The sequence below is a fragment of the Rhineura floridana genome, chromosome 7, assembly GCF_030035675.1.
Source record: "Rhineura floridana isolate rRhiFlo1 chromosome 7, rRhiFlo1.hap2, whole genome shotgun sequence".
Lineage (NCBI taxonomy): Eukaryota > Metazoa > Chordata > Lepidosauria > Squamata > Rhineuridae > Rhineura > Rhineura floridana.
The window spans coordinates 36,536,213-36,558,371 of record NC_084486.1 but is presented as its reverse complement, the minus strand read 5'-3'; the positions used below and the strand labels follow the sequence as shown (position 1 = coordinate 36,558,371).

Here is a 22,159-nt window from a genome sequence, read left to right as displayed (position 1 = left end):
AGTTAGAAGCTAAAGGTGAGATGATCAAAGTGTGGATATACAATGAAAGAACTAATGAAAGACGATTAACTGAAAACTTGGGAAAGTAAAGTGAAAAAAGAGAATATATAGAAATGATACTGAGGGAAAATAGTTGGATAGTTTGAGAAGGATAACATAGATTGGACAAATGACAGGGATGCCCAATACATTTTAAATGCAAAAATGTACTAGCTAGAAAAGGAAGTTATAGAATGGAATGTGCTGTAAGACAGATATTTGTCTGGAATCTACCCTGCCTGCTTGATCTCTGTCCTTCCCTGTCATTTTCATGTTCCACAGCACACTCCCTTTAAATGTCTTGCATCACTTTTTTCTTCTTTGTTAGGCTGGGTGAAGGGGTGGGGATGGATGATAGAGAAAGAAGGGTAATGGAAGGAATGACAGAATGTCCTCCTGAGTCAAATGGATGATGTTTCCTTTATCCTTGGCATTTGGCTTTCACAGGCTGGCTGCAGGGGTGGCCCTGAGGCAGAAGCTAAATCCCGTGTAGGCCTTTCTTAGATTGCATTAGCTGAGCGTTCATGGGAGGAAAGCATGTGTTGTGGGAAATTGCAGGAAAAACCCCTGCAGGATAAACAGTTATCATGGCATAAAAGAGGGGCAACTGCAGGTCTTGCAAGTGTAGCCTCAAGTATTGACTGACACAAAGCCTGTTTTAAAAATCTAGCACTTCATCAGCAAATGCAGTGATTCTAGACTCCTGTTCAATTCATTCTTTTCATTTGAACTATTGGTCTCATATATTGTGAGACACTGTCCTTATCTGAGATGAGTCAAACCATAGTTTGTTGTTATAAGAACAAGCTGCAGGCTCACATACTCCCTCCTTCCATTCTCTTCTCATTTGTGGCAAACCTTAGTTTACTGTTTTATCTGAATGTGACAAACCATCATTTGTCACATACTAGAAGTGAACATAAGAGCTATGCTGGATCAGGCCAAATGTCCATCCAATCTAGCATTCTGTTCCCACAGTGGCCAACCACAAGCCTGTGGGAAACCCATAAGCAGGACATGAGCTCAACAGCTCACAAAGCTTTTAATTTACTCTAGATGTATGCAAAGTAGGGGGAAGGGGAGGAAGAATGTGAACCTAAGGGTCACACGGCTTGTTCTAACAAACGATGGTTTGTCATTACATCTGAATTCAGCTGGTAGGTAAAATGAGGCCACTGGGTGTAACACATTTTCAGGGTCATGCCATTCTTTTGATGGAATACTGAGTAAATGGGGCACATTTTTGTCACCATGTTTTCCCATCAATATTCAAGCTTTATTGCACTGTGCCACATAGCATCTCCTAAAGGGCTTTACATTCAATCCATTGTTTTCAGAAAATTAATATGTAATTTGAGCTACTGCTGAGATAAATGCTGCTAGTCCTTTATCTTTCCCTCTCTTTCCATCGTTAGAACAATGGAAGAAGTCTATTCTCTGTATTCACCTGTGGCTGGCCTGTGGCAGCAATGGTGTGTGTTTGTCTCTCTTTCTTCCTCACATGCATACTGCAGTAAACATGCATGTTCTTTTATTTCTTTTTCCACAGCTTTTAATGCAAACACCAGTACTAATACAAATTGCTATATGAAACATTGTGGAAGAAGGTTGCACGGTTAAGAAGGCTGAATCACTCTCATCCATGCAGTCTCTGGTTTTCATGGATCTCTTGGCATACCCTTAGATTATAATGTTTTGCTGCCAGTGAAGAAACAAATGCCTTCAGCACTTGCCTGCTGTTGGGTCACTCATTGCCACTCCCTTAGTATCCTTATAAGACTATACAAGTATTGCAATCTTGTGCTGATTTTTTTTTTACAGTTATTCTCGGGATGCTTCTTTATCTTTTTCCAGGTTGCAAAAGCATGTAATTATATTCGGCTCAAGTCTAAAGCCTTCTATCAACAGATTACCAATGTGGCATCTCTAATTACATTTTTTTCTTCTCATTCCAGACTAAGTCAGAATTCACGGTTGAATTTTCTGTCAGTGACAGCCAAGGGGTAAGTGTGACATTTGTTCCATGATATAAAATAGAACAGTAGAGCTGATTTGATCCTCTGTGAGGAGGAGATTAAAGCTGCCGCAGTCCCACCCTCTTCCTGAAGGAGTCCTCTTAGGGATATTGGAGTACACTTGCAGTGAGGAAAGTACACAGCAATGTAGGAAATGGTGTGGAAATATAGCCATCTGTTCCTCCCTCCCATCTTTTACATAAAAGTGTGTAAACTTTGGGGAACAGTGTGGTACTGGTGTCTGAACACATCTTTTGTCTGCTATTTTATATATATATATAAAATATAAAAATTATAAAATATAAAGTAGGGTTTTTGTTATACAGAAGCACAGTTTTCCACACAGAAATGTGGTAGCTTTGAAGACCTTAGGATCCATTCTTATATATTTTTCTCCACAGATCTGAAAATGCTTGTAGAGAAGCAGCTAGGAAAATGGATGAAGTAGATATGTGTCATTATATTGCAGAAAATTGTAGAGTTTTGGTAGTAGGCAAATGGTCAGATGTGAATCTGGGAGGCTTCTATTTCTTTATTCATTGCAGTTCTGACTCACATTTTGACTATTCACTTGTTAAAGAGAGCCATTTGAAAGCAAGCACTTTGGGATTTTCATGGACAGTGCTTAGTCTGATCTTTCTTTTTTCTTTTTTTAAACCGTTATTGGCTGTTTATAATTTAGAATGCACTATGCGATCGTGTTTTGTTGTATTTTATTGTATATTGTATTGCTCTATTATTGTTGTTGTTGTTGTTGTTATGCTGTTGTTGTTGTTGTTAGTCTCCTTGGGTTAAATGGGGTAGAAATGAAACCACCTCCTATATGTTCAAAGAGTTATGCATATGGGCATGCATCTCAGAAGAGGGGTAGTGTAAGAGATGCTTGGGAGAGACCCATATCCTAGTACGAAAATAGTGGAGGATTACAAAGACAACTGCCCACCCCACTCCCCATCTCAAATTCATAGCCCCTAGATCTGGGTTCCAGCCCTCTGAGCTCAGTTCTTAGCCTTCTCTACAAAGATCCTTTCAGCTATAAAATGGGGCTCCTCAGCTCAGCTTCACAGTTGAAAGGATCTTGAAAAGAGGAAGAAATGGGTTTAAAGGATCCGCTTTCTTCTTGAAACCCAAATCCCTCTCCTCTGCAAAATTCCTTCTAGCAATGAAGGGCTATCCAGTTTTCTTTATGGGTGCCCATTTGTTAATCATAACAATATCTGAAAGGCCTTACATTTCTGCAGTCTCCTATCTCTAAGGGGTAATAGAAACAAATGCCTCCAATATGGATAACTAAAATCAGTTCTAATCATTTGGCTCACAGGTGATCAAGGGGTCTGTGAATATCCAAGTGGGAGATGTAAATGACAATGCACCAAGGTTTCACAATCAGCCATACAGTGTCCGCATCCCTGAGGTAGGAGCTTTATTTTCTCTTTTGATTTGAAGAGCTTCCATTCTTAAAAAAAAAAAACTCTCCAGTTCTCCATTTCTTGTGAAGTAATGGAGGCTTTCCCTTTTCATATGGGCAGATAAAAATATATTCAGTGGTTTGGGGAGTGTATCTATGTGCCTAATTGGAGTAATGCTCAGTAGGGGCATATCCACATAACAACCTTGTATCATTTTTGTATCATTACATGTGGACCTGCACCAAAACATTGCAGTGTGGATTTCTCCTGCTCACTGTTCCAGTCAGCAAGACATGCTACTCATTTCTCTTACCTCCTCCCAACTATTTTTCCATCCTCCCCCCCCCCGCAACAGTCAGTAAGCATTCTATGGCTACTGAGCATGCTTAATCCTCACTGGACTGTTTTGCCCCCCTTTTTTGTGCCTCCAATATTTTTTTTGTATTTCTGCAAACTTTGTGATCTGGATCCTGCTAATATCTCATTTGTGTGGGAGTGGTGCCATTTCAGCTACATAAGCATTTGTAGAAATAGAGGGAATAATAACTGTCATAGATTTTGGGAAATACAGCTTAAAGGTTCTGAGGATTTTGTAATAGAGATACCTAGCACAACTCCACCCACTCTGAGAACTACAGTTCATACGATTCTCTGGAACATGGGAATGACTATCAAACCAATTTATGTCTGTAGTGAAGATATGTCTGAGATTCTGAGGGGGGAGATCTGAGACACTGTTTTTGGAAGGGTGAAAGCAAAATGGTGTATATACATACATATGTCTCTCCAGTCATATGGCACTTGGTTGCAAAATGTTTTCTGAAGGAATGTTGATTGTGCTTTCCCAGATTAAATCTAGTAACTGCTCCCCACAGAGTTCCCTCAGACCAAGTTGCTGTATGAGGGACACTTGTCCAGGGCTACTTTTACAGTCCTAAAAAGTGCTTCTACCAAAACCCAAAATTAGGTAGTTTGTACATTGAATTTATTCATTTTGTAAATGCCTGAATGTGTACAGGCCAGTTTTCCATCTTTTATATTCTTGTAATTTAAACTGAAATTGATTGCGAGTTAGTTTCTGTGCATGCCTGTTCTGCATAACTAAGCATCTTTGTTCATCCTCTGATGTTGATTGCTGTAACCCATTACTTGCTGAAGGAACTGTAAGCATCCCGTTTGCAGTGCCTATGCCCATGGAATGATTTTTTTTCTTTGACCTTTTTGTTACTCTTTACCAAACCAATCGGTTTTCAATTTTGGATCTGAAATTCTTCAACGATCAATCACATTTGAAGAAATGGTCATGTCAGTTAGTATCCACCTTCGTTGAATGTTTCTTTTTCACTCCTGGTTTGGTGTTCATTTCTGATCAAGCTAGCCAACTTGGCCATTTTGTCTCAAGTATCAGACAAAAATGTTTGCTAAGTAAAGTTTGGACCTATGGGCATTGTGACATACATCATGCATACAGCACTTTTCCAGGATGCATTTTTGATGCACAAAAATCAAATAAACTTACGAGATGTTGGAATAATGGAGAACTGTTCAATAAGCTATTTCTATGGGATTTGTAACTTGACAAGCTAATTACAATTTCTAAGTTCACCCATCACTACCAAACTGGAATCTGTTTTTGTTGCTGTTTTTCACATGAGTTTGTTCCTCCAGGCAGCTTTGGGTATTACATAGAAACATTTGCACAGGATGGTGGTAGTCAGGAAGAAAGGTCAAGTCATTATGTAATGCATGAAGTCAGGGTGATGTGAGAATTCCTAATCTGACATTCCCAGAAAAGTACAAGTAACTTATGCATCCTCTTTCCTTCCCCAACCACATTTTTATTTGATGTCTGAATGAGATTAATTTCTAAGAACCACAGGGTAAACTAGATTAAGAGAACCAGAATTCTTGAAGCCATTGAGCAATTTTAGCAACATACTAGATTTGGATTTGAAATGAATTTGTGTAGGAATTAGGGCAGAATTAAACATTATAAGAAAATAAGACACAGAGCCACCACTGTTTCATGTCTCTCTAATACAGCTTCGTGGTGAAGAACCTTCCAGAGTGACTCCACCCAAGCCAGACAGGAAGAAGTATAAGGAAGTTTCCTGTCTCATTGAAAGTTTTGATTGAACGACGAGGTCTACCTATGTTCTAGTGTGCTTTGTGTTTCTAGTCTTGCTCTTCAGTCCTGACTCCTGACTTGTTCTGCTGTCTGGTTTGCCCTCTGACCCTGATTGCAGTTTGGTCTTTGTGAGAGGATTACGTGTCATAACGTAGCTTCTTTTAACTCCCAGTTCCCGGTTCCTCATTCACTCCAAATAACTGCCCATAGCCCAGTCCTGACATCGATTTTCAGCCGTTTGACCAGTGATACTGACTTTTGGTATTCATATTATTTAACAGGCTCTGACAGAGAGTTGTAATTTCTCAGAAACCCACAGCTGTAGTGTAACTCATCGTTGTTTTTGAAAAGCCTTTTTGCTAGACATTTCAGTCAGTGTGGAAAGGAAAGTGTGGTGCCTCTTTTCTGGTGTTAAATGTTATTAGATAAATCCAAGGACTCTCTAGTTGTATTTTTCATTTATTTTCTTATGATTTAACAGTGATACCCTGATTTAATCATACCGATTCACAAGGCTGCTAACACAATAAAATTGCAGTAAAATGACAATAGTTATGGCAAAGAAAACAATTAAAATAAATGTGCAATGACAGGATAAAAACAGCACTAGCATTTTATTCACATTGAAAGCTGAAGAAAACAACTTTTTTTTTTACCTCTTGCTGAAAATCAACTAGTAGAGAAACTCACTAATGAACAAGGGAAAGTTGTTCCCCATGGCTGAAAAAGTTCTGCTGCTTGTTGACACCCACCTTATTTCAGGAGTTGGGAGCACTTTCAGCAGGGCCTCTTAATAGCTAGGCAGGATTATGTGGAAGCAGGTATTCCCCTGCATTCTGCTGGGCCAGAGTCAGTGCCAGTTAAAGCTTTTTTAAACTTTGCTGCCACTTCAAGGAAAGACATGCCAGGACCAAGAAGGAAGATAAATCTCTGCTGACTGGGCCTCACTGTACATTTGCAAAGGCTTCTGGTGTGTTATGATGTGTTCCAGGACCTCTTTTATGTATGGAGAAATCTAGTGGCCATTGTCATCTCCCTAGCAGAGCATGAAAAAGGTAACATAAACACTTTCCCCTGTCCTGCTCCTTTTTATTTTTAAGCATTTTGCTGCTGAGCAAGCAGCAGCAGTGCTCCTAGTTCATTCTGGGACAATTTCCCCTTGCTTCTTTGTGAGAGGATTATGTGTCCTAACGTAGCTTCTTTCAAGGGGCATTGTTGGGGAGGAAATAGCTAGCCCTACTGGGGAAGGTGCCTATGCTAACTAGTATTTCAAAGGGTAACCTCCCTCCCTCTGCAATCAATAAAGTTGACTTTTGCCAACTCAACAAAAGCTGACATTATTTTCTTTTCTTGTTTTTGCACCCTACTCAAGCCCTTTGGAAAAGTTCCTAAGGAAACATTGGGCCAGTATAATTTGGCACAATCAAAATAAGCCTTGAGCTTGTGTCTCTTTGGCTTGTGCATAGTGTTTTATCCCAGTATGTTTCAGGCAAACAGACATATCCAAACAGATGGTTTGCACTTGTTTGTAAACTAGGACTGCAAACCATCTTGCCAGCCCAAGGGCAGGAGGGAGGGAGGCACAAGGCCAACTCATAACATGGTTTGGTGTTAGTTATGAACGCACTCCATGCCTTTTTAAATTGTCTCCCAAGTCCTATCTAAAAACTGACAAAACACCAAATGTAGCTACATTGGTTTCCTTAGTGGTGCTGGTCTTGGTTTCCAACTGCTATTTTTAAAAAAATTAAATAAATTTATATTCCACTCCTCCACTACATTTGAAACACTCAGAGTGGCTTACAAAACATGAAAACCTTCAATAAAATCCAGCAGAAATCAATCAATTAATCAGCAGCAAAAATAGACAGCTATAAAAACAGAGACAATTGCAGCGGATAAAACCAATCTAAACAGGTGTTGCTACTTTCCACTTTAGAAAGTAGGCCTCCTGATAACATCATGTGTGAATTGATTTCCTACCTGGCCCTCAACTTTGAATCCTCAACATTCTACTGTAGTCATCACCGTATCGCCCCCTTTATTTTACTAGCCACTGGCCTTGACAATTTCTGAATAATTTTTTTGTTACAAAACATTCTACTTAAAATGAGGCAGCTCTCAAAAGAACCATGAAGTGGTCTTTCAGCTGCTGGGTTCCAACCCCCATCCGGGTCATGGGCCAACCTAAGACGAATTGTACAGGGGGAATTAGCATAATTTTCTGTTGCTGTTTTAATGATGTTGTTTTTTAAAAAGAGAAGGGGAAAGGAAGGGAAAGCAAAAATATGGGGGTCTTGGAGAAAGTGGGGTGCATAGGGAGGAGAGAGATGCAAAAATACACATTCGTTTATAGTAAACCATGAAAAGTGGGTCCTGTGTTGCAGGTTGGGGGAAAATGTAGAATGCCGTCTGAAAAGAATGGACAACTGCTTGGAGTGAACAAGTTTAGCAAACCTGCTATATCAGGTAGAGCGTTTCCTAGAGAATATTACTAATACTTCCCAAAAGAGCTGCTTCTCCCCCCCCCCTTGCTTTTATTATACCAGACAATGTGAATAAGCAGTAGACAAGCTGAGGTGGTAACAGACAGCTGTATTGCAAACATGCCTTTGCACAGACTACTAATTAGTAATATTCGTAGGCAGTGAAAGCAGTTTTTTCATTGATTTGCATTGACCTCTGAGTTGCAGCACTTCCAGCAAAGGGGTAGAGCAGTTGGGGAAGGCTATTCAAATTTACTGCTGTTGTTTGGCAGCTGGAACATTGGAAAAAGATCAGAGTGAATAAGTGGAATGTGAAATTAACTTGCTTCCTAAAATACTGATTTAGAATATGTATAATACTGCTTTATCAAGTGGGCTTGTTTGGGGAATGTAAATTGTTTGGGGCTGGGAAAGACCCTGCACTTTGTGAGAGATTTTATGGCCAATAGTTGGACAGTTGTATACTGAAGGAACTGGAAACACAGAATTGTGTTGGTGTACTTGGAGCAAAAGTATATGGCGCTGACAGGCATACATCCTGAACAACACAGTCAGATGAACAGAGCCAGACAAGCTGGAATTGTGGTAAACGTAAGACAGCCTAAGCAGATCTGAGAGAACAATCATGCTATGCAGCCAGAAGCTGGAAGCAAATAAGAACTGACAGCCCAGATGTTGGGATTCAAGCCCCAAATGAGTATTGAGCCAGGGGCCTAAGGGATGTCTGTCGGTTAGGGATGCAGTCTGATTCCATATATGCCCAACTCTAAGCAATGATGGAAATTAAAGAGAAACTAGACAGGTCACTACGGAAAGCCTCTTAGCAATAATAGGCCAGAGTAGGTCATGTGGTACTCCATGATCCTTAGCAAAATGTTCAGGCTTGCTCAGAGAGAATGAAAGGACCCCTGCTAGCTTCTTCCCTTTGAGAGAGACTCTTGGCACCCCACCCCCTTCCCCACTTAACAGGAGAGAATCTGACTTAAGAATGGAAGGTAGGTAAAGTGGACTGTATGGGGAGTCTGAGGGGAACAAGAACAAATAGGAGACTGAAATTGAAAAGAGCAGTTCACTAACCTGCAGAAATAGCTTGGCGGGGAAGGATGGGGTTATAATGTGGACAGTTTCACATTGACCATGTGGACCCTAAATTTAGGACACCCAAATGGCTATGTTTCTACTGCCGTACAAATACATTAGAAATTGCGGAGGGACTGCAAATAAGAAATTACAGTTTTCCTCGCAATTCCTAAGCTTCACAGTTTTAAGAAGAGCACTGCTGAGTCACATCAAAGGCTCAACTACACCATTCTGTTTCCTGCAGTGGCTGCCCGGATGCATCTCGGAAGCCTACAATCAAGACATGGGGTCAGTAGTCGCCTCCTGTGGTTGCTCTGGTATTCAGTAGTGTCCTGCTCCTGAATCTCCTGGAGTTGATAAATTAAGGGCTTTGTAAGGGTTTTAACATTTGAGGGAAATTATTTCTGCAGTACATCAACCAACCAAAATTTTTATTTTTTTTTAATAATGCCATATAATTTGTACCTCCTTAATATAGTCATCATATTCAAAATGTTTAAACAATAAAACCCAATAACTTTCTTTCTGTTATTTTACATTTTTCAAAGTTGATAAAGGTGAAAAGGAGCAAAAAGAAAGAAAAGAAAAATTGTTATTCAGACGGTTCTAACGCAACATGCAGCTGGACTGTGTCTATACCTTATCATAACAGATAAACAGACTCCACGTTTGTATGGACAAATCATATTATTTTTCTTCCTCTCTTGTTCTTACAATACTCTTCAGTTTAACCAAATAGACTAGATCCCAAACCCTTAAGAAGAACCATTCTTCAATGGAGGGTGGATTGATATTTTTCCATTTATCACTAATCAATAATCAGGCAGCTGTTAATAAGAGCGCAACAATTTCTCTGTCATTTGCAGGTATTACATCTTTCATGTATCCTAACAGAATTATTGAAGGATCCATTGATAGCTCATAACCAGTAATTTCATTTATTGTCATCCTCTCCCCAATTTCTGATTTTGGGGCAGGCCCAAAATATGTGAAATAGATTAGCACAATCTGCATCGCATCTCCAATATTTATCCACAGTATAAATTTGACTTAATCTGCTTGGTGTTAAGTATCACCCAAAATTAATTTGTAAATAAATTATTTAAGGTTCATACAAACTGTAAAATGTGGAATGCGTTTCCACATCTGTTTCCATGTTATTTATGGAATATTCATGTTTATCTAATTTACCCTGGAAAGGAAGTCTTATCATATCTATATCTGCTAAGATTTTATATAATTGAGTCAGTGTTCTTTTGACTGATTTATTCATTAGTATTAACTCAAATTTTGTGTGATGTCTCAGTGAGTCATATAGAGCTCACTATATGTCTTATTTGTTAATACAAGAATAAGGGGAAGTGGGAATTTCCTGTTTCAATATAACAACAACAGCAACAATAATAATATCCCAAGCTTCCTCCGAAACGAGCTCAAGGTGGCAGACAACAAGTGATAAAAAAATAAAAATATCTTTTAAAACATCTTAAAAACAGTTCCAATACAGATGCAGATGGAGATAAAGATCTCTGCTTAAAAGGAAGGTTTTAGCAGGTGCCAAAAAGACAACAGAGATGGCACCTGTCTAATTTGTAATGGGAGGGAATTCCAAAGGGTAGGTGCCACAACACTAAAAGTCTGCTTCTGGTGTTGTGCAGAACGGACTTCCTGATAAGATGGTATCTGCAAGAGGATCTCACCTGCAGAGTGCAATGATTGGGTATATAAGGGATAAGAAGATCTTTTAAGTATCCTGGTCCCAAGCTGCATAGGGCTTTGTACATCAAAACCCGAACACTGAACTTGGCCTGGTAGCTAACAGGCAGCCAGTGCAGTTCTTCCAGCAGCAGGATAATATGTTGGTGATACCTTGCCCCAATAGAGCAGTTGCGCTGTTGCATTTTGCACCAGCTGCAGTTTCCAGACCAACCTCAAGGGTAGCCCTACATAGAGTACATTACCGTAATCTAACCTGGAGGAAACCAGTGCATGGACAACAGTGGTCAGGCTACCCCAATCCAGAAACAGTTGCTGCTATCTTACCAGTCGAAGCTGGTAAAAGGCACTCCTAGCCACTGAGGGCACCTGGGCCTCTAGTGACAAGAGATGGATCTAAGAGCACTCTCAGATTACAAATGTGTTCTCTCAGGGGAGTACAGTCCCATCCAAAGCAGGCAATTGACCAATTATCTGGACTCAGGAACCACCCACCAATAACACCTCTATCTTGCCAGGCTTTAGAGTCAATTTGTTGACCCTCATCCAGGCCACTGAGTCGACACACTGGTCCAGGGCTTGTATGACATCTCCTGATTCGGATGTTGCAGAGAAATAGAGCTGGATTCATCAGCAGCGTATTGATGACACCCCCTCCCAAATCTCCTACTGCCTGCCCCCAGTGGCTTCATATAGATAGCACTGAGGACAAGATGGTACCTTGCAACACCCCACAGCACAATTACCAGGGGCCAAAAGACAATCACCTATTGCCGTTCACTGAAACTGACCCTGGAGATTGGAACCACTGTAAAATAGTTTCCCCATATTGTGTCCTTACTGTAGCCTCTTGTCCAGAGTATAGGTTGCACATCAGGACAATCAGATGCTGTGGGACCCCCATCTCTTTTAAAGCATTCCATGATCGACACAGTCAAAGACTTTGCTGTAATCTATAAAGCACAGGGTGATTTTCTTCTGAAATTCCTTGCTTCGTTCCATTATGCAACGTATGTTTGCGATATGATCTCTGGTGCCTCTTCCCTTTCTAAATCTGGCATTTCTCGTCTGGCATTTCTCGCTCCATATATGGTAAGAGCCTTTGTTGTAGAATCTTGGGCATTACTTTACTTGCATGAGATATTAAGGCAATAGTTCGATAATTACTGCATTCCCTGGGATCCCCTTTCTTGGAATTGGGATGTATATTGAACGCTTCCAGTCTGTGGGCTATTGTTTAGTCTTCCATATTTCTTGACAGATTTTTGTCAAAATTTGGACAGATTCAGTCTCAGTAGCTTGTAGCAACTCTATTGGTATGCCATCTGTTGCTGGTGATTTGTTTCTTCCAAGTATTTAAGAGCAGGTTTCACCTCACATTCTAAAATTTCCGGTTCTTCATTATACGGTTCCTCGATGAATGAATCTGTCATCCTGGCATCTCTTTTATAGAGTTCTTTAGTGTATTGCTTCCATCTTCCTTTTATATCATCTCAGTCAGTCAGTTTGTTCCCCTGTTGATTATTCAACATCCCTACTTTTGGTTTAAAATTTCCTTTCATTTCTCTAATCTTTTGGAATAGGGCTGTTCTACCCTTTTTGTTGTCCTCTTCTATTTCTATACAATGTGTAGAGAACTAGTGTGGACTAGCAAAGCAGAGGTGTGTGTGCGTGTAGGTGTGCATGTGTATTTGCAGGAAGATGATCTCTCTCACATAATCCTGCTCTACAAACAATTGTGCATTTTTCCTGTGCAACTCACTTGTGGCCTAACCAGTGCCAAATAGAGGGGGACCAATACTTCTCATGATTTGGAAACTATACTTCTGTTAATGCGGCCTAAAATGGCATTTGCCTTTTTTGCAGCCACATCACACTGTTGGCTCATATTCAGCTTGTGATCAACAACAATCCCAAGATCCTTCTCTCATGTCGTATTGCTGAATCAAGCATCCCCATCTTATAACTGTGCATTTGGTTTCTTTTTCCTAGGTGTAGAACTTTGCACTTATTCTTGTTAAATATTCGGTTGTTTTCAGCCCAATGCTCCAGCCTATCAAGATCACTTTGAATTTTGTTTCTGTTTTTCAGGATTTTAGCTATTCCTCCCAATTTTGTGTCATCTGCAGATTTGATCAGCATTCCCTGCATCTCCTCATCCAAGTCATAAAAAAAAATGTTGAAAAGCATGGGGCCCAGGACCGAGCCCTACAGTAACCTGCTCATTACCTCCCCGAGTTTGAGAAGGAACCATTGATAAGCACTCTTTGAGTATGATTCTGTAGCCAAGTGTGGATCCACCTGATAGTTGTTCCATCCAGCCCACATTTAGCTAGCTTGCTAATCAGAATATCATGGGGCACTTTGTCAAAAGCTTTGCCGAAGTCGAGATATATTATGTCCACAGCATTCCCACAGTCTACCAGGGAGGTTACTCAATTAAAAAATGATGGGTACAGGGGGAAAGGAATAAAATGGGCAGTAGAGAGACTTATGGAATGTGAAAAAGGGTTAAACAGATGGGGCTGCAGGGATATGGAAGACAACATGCATTATAGGAAGAAGAGAGAAAGGCAGAAAAATTAATAGTCATTTAGAGACCTGTAAGTGGTGAAACAAGAAGGCAGTATTATCAGATGAGTGTACACAGAGAAGGGGGGGATAGTTTTAAAGAGAAACCACAGCATTAAAATGAAAAGAATGATGTTTTCTGTGGTGAAAATAGTAAAAGCTGTTTCAGATTGATTTTTTTGAATTTCTGTTGTAAAAGGACAGCACTACACAAACAAACACACACACACACACACAGAGTGTAAGCATATTATAATCCAGGTCCCGAGGACAAAGGATGCACCCAAGTTACAGGGGTTCCATGTTATAATGAAAACTGCAGTGAAAGGCACTTAGAATGACATGCAAACTATAGTGAAGTACTTGCTAAAGGTTTTAAAGGTGCAGTACTTACCATTTAGGTTTCCTTTTCCCTTTGAAAGAGTCAGACACTTTGGTTTGGTGGAACTGAGCAGAGCGTTTTCTCAGCAGGTAGTTCTTGATACTGCTCAGATGGAGTAGATGAAGGTCTTCACAATCACCTCACTGATGTTTTCAAGCACAGTGTTTACTTTGGGTGCTGCATCAGAAAAAGCCACACCATTGTTGTCCAACTCACTCCCCGTGTTGCTGCTAGTTCATCTTGCCACTCATACTGCTAGTTCATCTTGCCACTCATCACAGAAGCCACAATTTCCTCCTTGCATCAGAGCTGTACTACTTCCACATCCACCTCAGTCCAGATAGCCAGAGCATTTTCTGCAGGGTTCCCCAGCGGTACTGCTAGCAGCCCCCACTTCCTGTGCTACAAAAGCTTTTGTGTGCAATTCCACATTGTCATCCGTGATATCGTCACTTGCAACACATTTTTTCCTGCAGTTGGCGATGGTCATGGAACTGACTTTTCCTCATGCCAAGCCAACACTGTATGCTACATCTTTCAGTGTTAAAACCTTCAAAAAAGTTGGAATTTGCTTTTGTGAGTTTGCAATGCTGGCCAGCAACTCATAGGTATAGTAGGCTTTACAGTCTCAAATGATGCTTTGATTCATGGGCTGGATAAGTGTGGTGCTATTCTTTAGGAGAACAGGGCTTTGATTTTCCTGTCTCTGGACTGTAAGACGTCAGCTGAAGGATAAGCTGGACAGAGATCCAACAGCAGAAGAGCTTTCTGTCTAGTTTTCTTGAACACAAGTGGTATCTCACCAATGGTACAAATTTCTCTTCAAACCATGAGGTGAAAATATCACATGTTATTCGGGCACTGGAACTGCTGTGGTACAGCACGGGCAGTGTTTTCCTGTAGATGCGCTTGAAACACAGAGGACTCAAAATTTTGCCAATGCATAATGGCTTCAGCTTGTGGTTGCCACGGCACGCAGCATCACTCTGTCCTTCTGGGTCTTCATGCCCACCTTGTTTGGTGCCTTGGAAACATCCACCATTTTGTCAGGGAGCAGTTTGAAAAACAGCCCTGTCTTATTATGGTTGTATAGCTGTTCATCACTGTAGTTGTCCTCTTTGATCACTTTGGTAAGAAATTTAGGAATCTCTGCTGCTGCATCAGCACTCAGCACCCGTGGATGGAGCTTCACCTTCAGTTTGAGAGATCCCATGATGAACCTTCCACCTTCAAAGCCAGCTATCAAAAGCCTTGAAGATGCCATCTCTGCCAAGTAGCTGAGTTTTACTGTTGCGCTTTCAGGATCACCCCCATTTACCGGGGGTGCTTCTATATGAACGTTTGTACAAGCAGTCATCCACATGGCTCTTCTGAGAAAGCCTGGTTTTCTTTCTCTGCAGCCCTACCTCATCCTCAACACTGTCTATGAACATACATAACTTTTCTTCCTCTTTCATCTAACCCGTTATTGTCCTTTCTGGAATTCCACACTCCCAGAATAAACTGGCTCTTGATTTACCATTTTTGAGTTTCAGTAATTTTGAGTTTTTCTGTACTATGTCAGCAGTGTTGATCCTTTCAAGTCTGTAAAGAAAGGGGGGATCCTACTAGAATTGGCAACTTAATTCACCAAGCTGGCCTCGACAGACCTCATTAAGTTCCTGTGTATTCATTTCAGGCTAATGGCTGTCATGCTGGCTGCTGTTTGATTTTCTGTAATAGTCTTTTATGGCTTTCCAATTTGCCACAATGTGTTTGCCTATGTTTGTGCCCCATAGGGCTGCTCCAGTGTGTTAGTCAGGCACCTGTGCACTTGCCATCCTGACCTTCAGGGTTTATCCTTCTTTGCTTGCTTTTTGTTTCTGCCCTTTCTACTTTGTATAATCCCCTCTCTCAGCAGCTTCTCACTTCGGTATTCCCCATCCCTTCTTTTTCAAACTGCAAGGGACATCGTCAAGTCATCTTCCTCTATTCCTACATGTCATTTGAAATGGATGAGAAATTTTTTTCCAAAAGCCCCTCTTCATGTGTGCATGTGTGTGTGCTTGTTTATCTTTTATCTTTTAGGATTGTATTACTTGGTATGATTAGATCTAGTATCCACAAATTTAATTGTCCTTCTTTGTCCCCTTTCATTTTACTTAACTTTGATATGGTGCACTAATACAGTGTAAACTTATGACACAATGGTTGGCCTGTCTCTATAGTGTTTTGGCTATGTGCATTAGCTGAACAGATGAAGAATATTTTCTTACAGGTACTGCAGTTCCACTCTGCTAAACTTTACTGTTACCATTAAGAATATTCAAGGGCAAGGGCTACACCCTGCGTAGGCTGTTCTTTATATGCAAGGTGAATGCCCCTACTTGAAAGAGAGCTCTATAAGGATTGAATGCTTCCATACTGTTTCTAAGAATGTATATAGTTAGAAAGCTTACTGTTTTCTCATCATTTGCAGCAACTGTTTTATAAGCTAGATCTAGAAAATATATTTTTTAAACTAGAATGACCATATTTTAGCCATAGGGACCAAGTTCAAAATATATCAGTCACAGTTAATTTATATATCAATCTGAATTTAATATTCACCAAAAACATCCAACGACCATTTGTTTCAGTAATATTTCATCTTCTTTGGTAGGAGTAGGTTCTGCATCCCCTGTTCGTTTCTTATTGCTACCTTTATATAGTTTTCAGTTATATTAATAAACATTACATGTGGTGACATCTCATTAGCAACTTCTTGATCAGGCTTTCAATGCAAGAATGCCACTTCATACACTTGTAAAATGGCAACCACCCTGCACCAAATGTATGTGTAGTTTGACAGGATATATTAATTTATACCAGGGTTCTGTTTTCAAGAGGCTTCTGCTGCATCTATAACCATTCCTTTATTGATCTCTTTAGTACAGGCTAATAAATCATCACTGAGCCTTCCTAGTTTGTGGATTTAGCGGATGAGCTGCTAGAAACTCTAGATTGGGGAGGGGGGATGGATCTTTTCATTGCCCTCATTGAATGTTTTTGGAAACTATGATTTCTTGACCCAGCCTCCTCTGAAAGAAGCTGCATTAACTTTCTTGTGATGATCTGTGTTAAGATTCTTAGACCAATTTTATTGGTTCAGACTAGTGACGTCTAATATTGCAACTTTTTTCTCTGATGGGTCAGATCAAAACACTTTAGCAATGGCACACATGTGTTTTTAATACAGAACTCTATTTCTGGCCATTCACTTCCAGTTTCTTTATGTTTCAAGGCACTAGCTGTGTTGTTCAGTGTGTCCTGGCTTGTGCCCCAAAACAACAACAGGTGCACTTTCTTGTAAGTAAAGAAAAGAAGGTTTTATTATTGCAGACTAACAGTACCAGATCAGCATCATAGAAAAAGCTGATGCTCCAGATGCTTTTTCAAGCAACAAGAAGTCTGGTTCAGAATCAAGGCCGAGGTTTGGGTTTCCAAGTTCAGTGATAAGGGCTTCAGAACTTCACTGGTCCTGTGAATTTGCTCCAACAAGTTTCCCTGTCTTCCAGCAAGCTTTTAAGCAGAGGCAGAGAAGGTCCATCTCTTTATGAGAATCCCTGTCCCTGAGGAAATTCCTGGCCTTAGGGCAGGCACTCCACTTAGAGAGACGAGTCTCCTTTTTTCTTTCTCTTAATGCCCTGCCTCTCCCTAGGAGACATTGCCAGACTTGCCTCCTCATCCTTGGATGAGGAAACAGCCTCCACAGTCTTTAACAGCCCTGTCTCCTCTGTGGGTGAGGGAGAGGCAGCCTCTGGGGTTCCTGCCTCATCAGTAGACCCAGGTGCATACCGGAGGCAGGGAGGGTAGTCAACAGTGCTCCGCTCCATTGTCAGATTCCTCCCCTTCCTCTCCTGCATATCCTCTTCCTCAAGTGCTTCCCAATGCTGGTCTGAATCAGAGTACTCAGAGGGGATTATGACACAGTGACTCTTTTCTGTTTTAGCAGCTTGAAGTAACTGTTAGATTTAAACAGTGATGGTTTTATGTGTTGTATCTGTGTTAACATTATAAGAAGTCGGGCTCCTCAGACAGTGAATCCTTGTGAGAGCTGCTCAGATGGAAAGGCCAAGCAATAGATGCATCTCTTTTTGCTCCCCACGCAAGGTGTTCTTCAGGGAAAGGGCTAGTTCCTGGACCAGCAGTGCAATAATATCTGGGTTTTCCAGCTCTCTTGCAGAGCCCAGGGGGGAGAGAGAGAAACCAGAGAGAAGAATTGGACAGGAGCTTTTAAAGTTTTTTTGGGGGGGGGAGGGGCTTCTCAAGTGAAGTCAAAGAGAGCTAGTAGTTCTTAAGATAATTCCAAGGTAGTATTGAAAGAGCAAACTCTTTCCTGCCTCTTGTCTCTTTTGACACAGGTTTTTCATAGTGTGTATGCATGTTTTTAATCAAAAACATGCAAAGCCTGTGAGTGGGACAAACAGAGCATCCATACCACAGAATAGGATGCATCTATTATACAACTTCTAACTTTCTGAAAAAGCTATCAATCTCCAACTTGAGTCAGTTGTCTGCATATCAGCTCTTTTTCTATAGCTCCCTTCACAGCCTAAATACCGGCCCTAATCTGCGACAGAGCTGCAAGAAAGGAACAGCGTTTGTTTGCTAAGAGAAACAGAAGTGTAATCACATAGAACATTAAAAAAATAAAAATTCTTTGGCCAGGCAGCAGACAACTTATTTTTGCCAGTGCTCTGTTGTACCCTCAACTCTTCCTAGATTATCTGCATGGATTAGCTTTCATGAACATGGAGATGATTCGGTATTTTACAATTACAACTATTAAGTTCTGTAATACACAAGACTGAGAGCCAGTGTGGTGTAGTGGTTAAGGTGTTGGACTACGACAGGGTTCGAATCCCCACACAGCCATGAAGCTCACTGGGTGACCTTGGCTAGTCACTGCCTCTCATTCTCAGAGGAAGGCAATGGTAAACCCCCTCTGAATACTGCTTACCATGAAAACCCTATTCATAGGGTTGCCATAAGTCGGAATCGACTTGAAGGCAGTCCGTACTTCCTACTACTTACTAACACACAAGACCTACACATAGTGAGATTTCACATGCTTGTGGTCATCATTCTCCCTTGTTAATAGGCTTATGTTAATGAAATACCATTTCTTCCTCCTTACTTTATCTCCACCACCACCAAAGTCCCTCTTTCTGTTGCAGTGGTGGCAGATTACATTGCTAGGGGATAGACTGGCTGGGCAAGGGTTAAAGACCCATATTGTAATTAAAATTATTATTTTGTTTTAATGGTGATGATGTTCATAATTATGTCAGTTTCCCAACTTATGTAGCCCTGGGAGTCTTTGGAGGCCAATATAATTCTATTGCAGTGGCTACAGGGGCCTGATGTAATGAATATGATGTATTTGGAAAGAGCGTTAACTCTTGTCCACCCACATTAGTTATTCAGTGACGTACTGTAGGCTACTTCTTACTTTTTTCCTCCCCTCCCCCACTTTTAAATAAAGATTTTTTAAATTGAAAAAGCTGATAATAGCTCTGGCCAGAAAGATTTTATCTTAATGTGGTGCTGTCAGTGCGAATGCTGTCTGTACTCCTTTCTCTTTATAGCTCTTCAGGAGCATTTATGTGTTTCCTTGTATGTGCTAGATCTTCACAAATAGTATACAATAATCATTTTGTTCCAGAAACCCTTTTCTGGCACACAAGGCCATCCCTTATATTAATGCAGTGGAAAACCATGGTTTGTCACTGAGGGTACGTTCAACAGGGAACTGCTGTCAGTCACTGTTCCTGATGAGTGAATCTGTGTAATGCATGTGTTTGCAAATACGTGTTTCTTGCTTTCATACTTAAAATGTAGGTAAACACCTAAAAAAGTGAAATTTGTGAACCAGCTGATGGAATACTCACAACAGGATGATTATGTCCTTTTACATCTTTGGCACATGAAAAGTACTTGACCACTTTTAAAGAAATTATCTCATATTCATTACATCAACTGTGAATATTCATGTTCAAATTCTTTGCAATAGCTGATCCCTGATACTATGCTTTGTATTCAAGTGCAAGCAGCAAAGATAGTGGGTATGCCTGATTTAAAAATGTAAAATGTTTTATTTTGCATGCAATCACTCATGCCTATCATTTGCTTGCTGCAAATGTTTATGTAGATAAAACTCCATTACATAGTCATGAAAAGTGGACACTAGCAGAGGGTGCAATTTAACAAACGTCATTAATTTTGCACATTGGTTACTCAGGAGGTAAGGAAAAATGATAATTCCTGGATTCCAGAATCTGTGCTTCATAGGTAAAAGAACTGATCCGCCGTCACTAATACTAGTGCATGGTAAAGTCAAAAAGGAATGATTTTATTATTTATTGCTACTGTATTTCAGAGGCTTAAGGTAAGCTTAACCTCACTGACAGAGCAATCCAAACCTTCGCTGGGCAGCATCTAACATGATGGAATGGCATAGCCCTGCCACATCCACAGCTCTGTTGTTTCTGCCAGTCAGTGGAAGGCTTGGGGACAGGTAAAAGCCTGCTCCAGTCTATACTAGCCTGGAACTGCCATAGTGTTTGCCGTCAAGTGAATCCTCATATAAAGTCTCTGAGTTTAGGCCAATGGCTTAGTATTTCTCCTGAGGCACCCTGGGAGCAGTCCTCAGCTATTTCCCTGTAGAACCTGAAGCGGGAACATTGAAGAGCAGGCACCACTTTCCCACTTCCTGTACCCCCAGGGCAGGTAGCTAGTCTGAGGAATAGAACTGTGGGTACTTTTGACCAAGCAGCAGATACTGCTGGTAGAATACTTCTGAGCTTGGTAGTCAGGTCATCTGGGAGAACCAGACCTACTCCACTCCCTGCTATATAGTCTCCTGGGCAGTTCCATGGCCTATAGCAGGGGGACACATTTCCTTGGGGGTTACATGCCAGACTCAATGATGGGTGAAACGAAAGTGTTCTGGATTAACTAATCTAGAATAAATATTTGGGGTTTTCAGTTTAAACAACAACATTTGGTTATACATAAAATGAAGACCACTCTAGTACTGTACTCAGCATTTATGGTGGTGGTGGGGAATCATGCAAGGCTCCTGAGATTGGTAAAGTGGGGGGGGGAGTCTGAAAGTTACTTTTCCTATGGGAGAGCTGGTTTGGGAATTTTATCCTGTACCAATCATTGCTGCCATAGACTATTGTGTTTTTTTAAAAAAATATAATTCTTTCTTTATTTCCCACTTTAGATGGTGTGCTGACAGATGAATCTGTTACAAAAATAACAGGATAGATGTGTATACTTTTGACACCTAAAGAGCTGGTCACAATAGAATGTTTCAATATGTTTTGTGGAAGATGACACCCTTCCAAGCCTGATGGCATTATAAACATTTCCCTGATTCTTTAGCAACCTTTAATTACTTTGCAACTTAGCAATGCAAGCTAGCAGAAACAGAAGGCAAGCGGTGAGTAGAGGGTTCCCCCCCCTTTTAATAACTTTAAATGGAAGCATTGTGTCTATCTATTTAAAAAGCCATCTCTTTTTCCATTTAAGATAATGTGTTTGAGAGGATGTCATTTGATCAGTAATCACTGGGTACAAGTGAAGTGACTATCACTGCTTCCCCCACCCCACACCTCTTCTAGTTCTAGCTTGCATATGATCCTTTAAAATAGGTCAATTTCTATACTATCTTGGGTTTTGTTTTAATTTAAATGGTGTTCAGATACTAAGGAAAAGAATATGTTGAAAATGCATAGTGGAATTCAAGAAGTAAAGAAAGAGAACATAGCAACTGAAAAATTCAGAACTCCAAGGGTGATTACCCCCCTCAACCATTTCCACATATTAAAAGCATATTAGAAACTTAGGCATCTCCTTACTGTAACCACCCTGTATGCATTATTTGTGCATTTTAGATGATTAATATGCTGCATCTTTAGGACAGGAAACATCTTTTTTTAAAAAGGCACCGGCAGGGCTGAGGGGAATACAAAATTCAATGCTAATTCATAGCAGACTCTGTGAGGCCCCCCTCTTCAGAAAAAAAATGGAGATGTGCAAAGTTAAGTATGCTTAAAACCCAAAAGTGTATTGCAAGCAAGAGGATAGAGGGAAAGAAATGTATGCAGAAATTAGAGAGGGAGGAGGAAGCGTTTCCTTTCTTGCTGCCTCCCTCTACCTCATGCTAACATATTCACCATGCACACATACCCTTTCCTTCTCTTTTCCTTTTTTGTTGATTGACTGAATTTATCCCTGGACGTCACAAGTTAGTAGCTTCTAACGTGAGAGGATGTCAGAAACAATGCATATATGCCACTAAG

At 40.5% G+C, this 22,159-nt stretch overlaps 1 protein-coding gene across 19 annotated transcripts in view; it reads left to right on the top strand.

Annotated features, from left to right (window-relative positions):
• CDH23 (cadherin related 23) overlaps positions 1 to 22,159 on the top strand; it is a 785,528-nt gene that overhangs the window by 208,822 nt on the left and 554,547 nt on the right. For all 19 annotated transcript variants that reach the window (XR_009763949.1, XR_009763950.1, XM_061635232.1 and 16 more), the window contains exons 5-6: positions 1,995 to 2,042; positions 3,376 to 3,468. Coding sequence is in view for 17 of the 19 variants with exons in the window: in XM_061635232.1 (XP_061491216.1) it covers positions 1,995 to 2,042; positions 3,376 to 3,468 (141 nt within the window). In the remaining 2 variants the exon portion in view is untranslated. The remainder of the gene's footprint in view (positions 1 to 1,994; positions 2,043 to 3,375; positions 3,469 to 22,159) is intronic.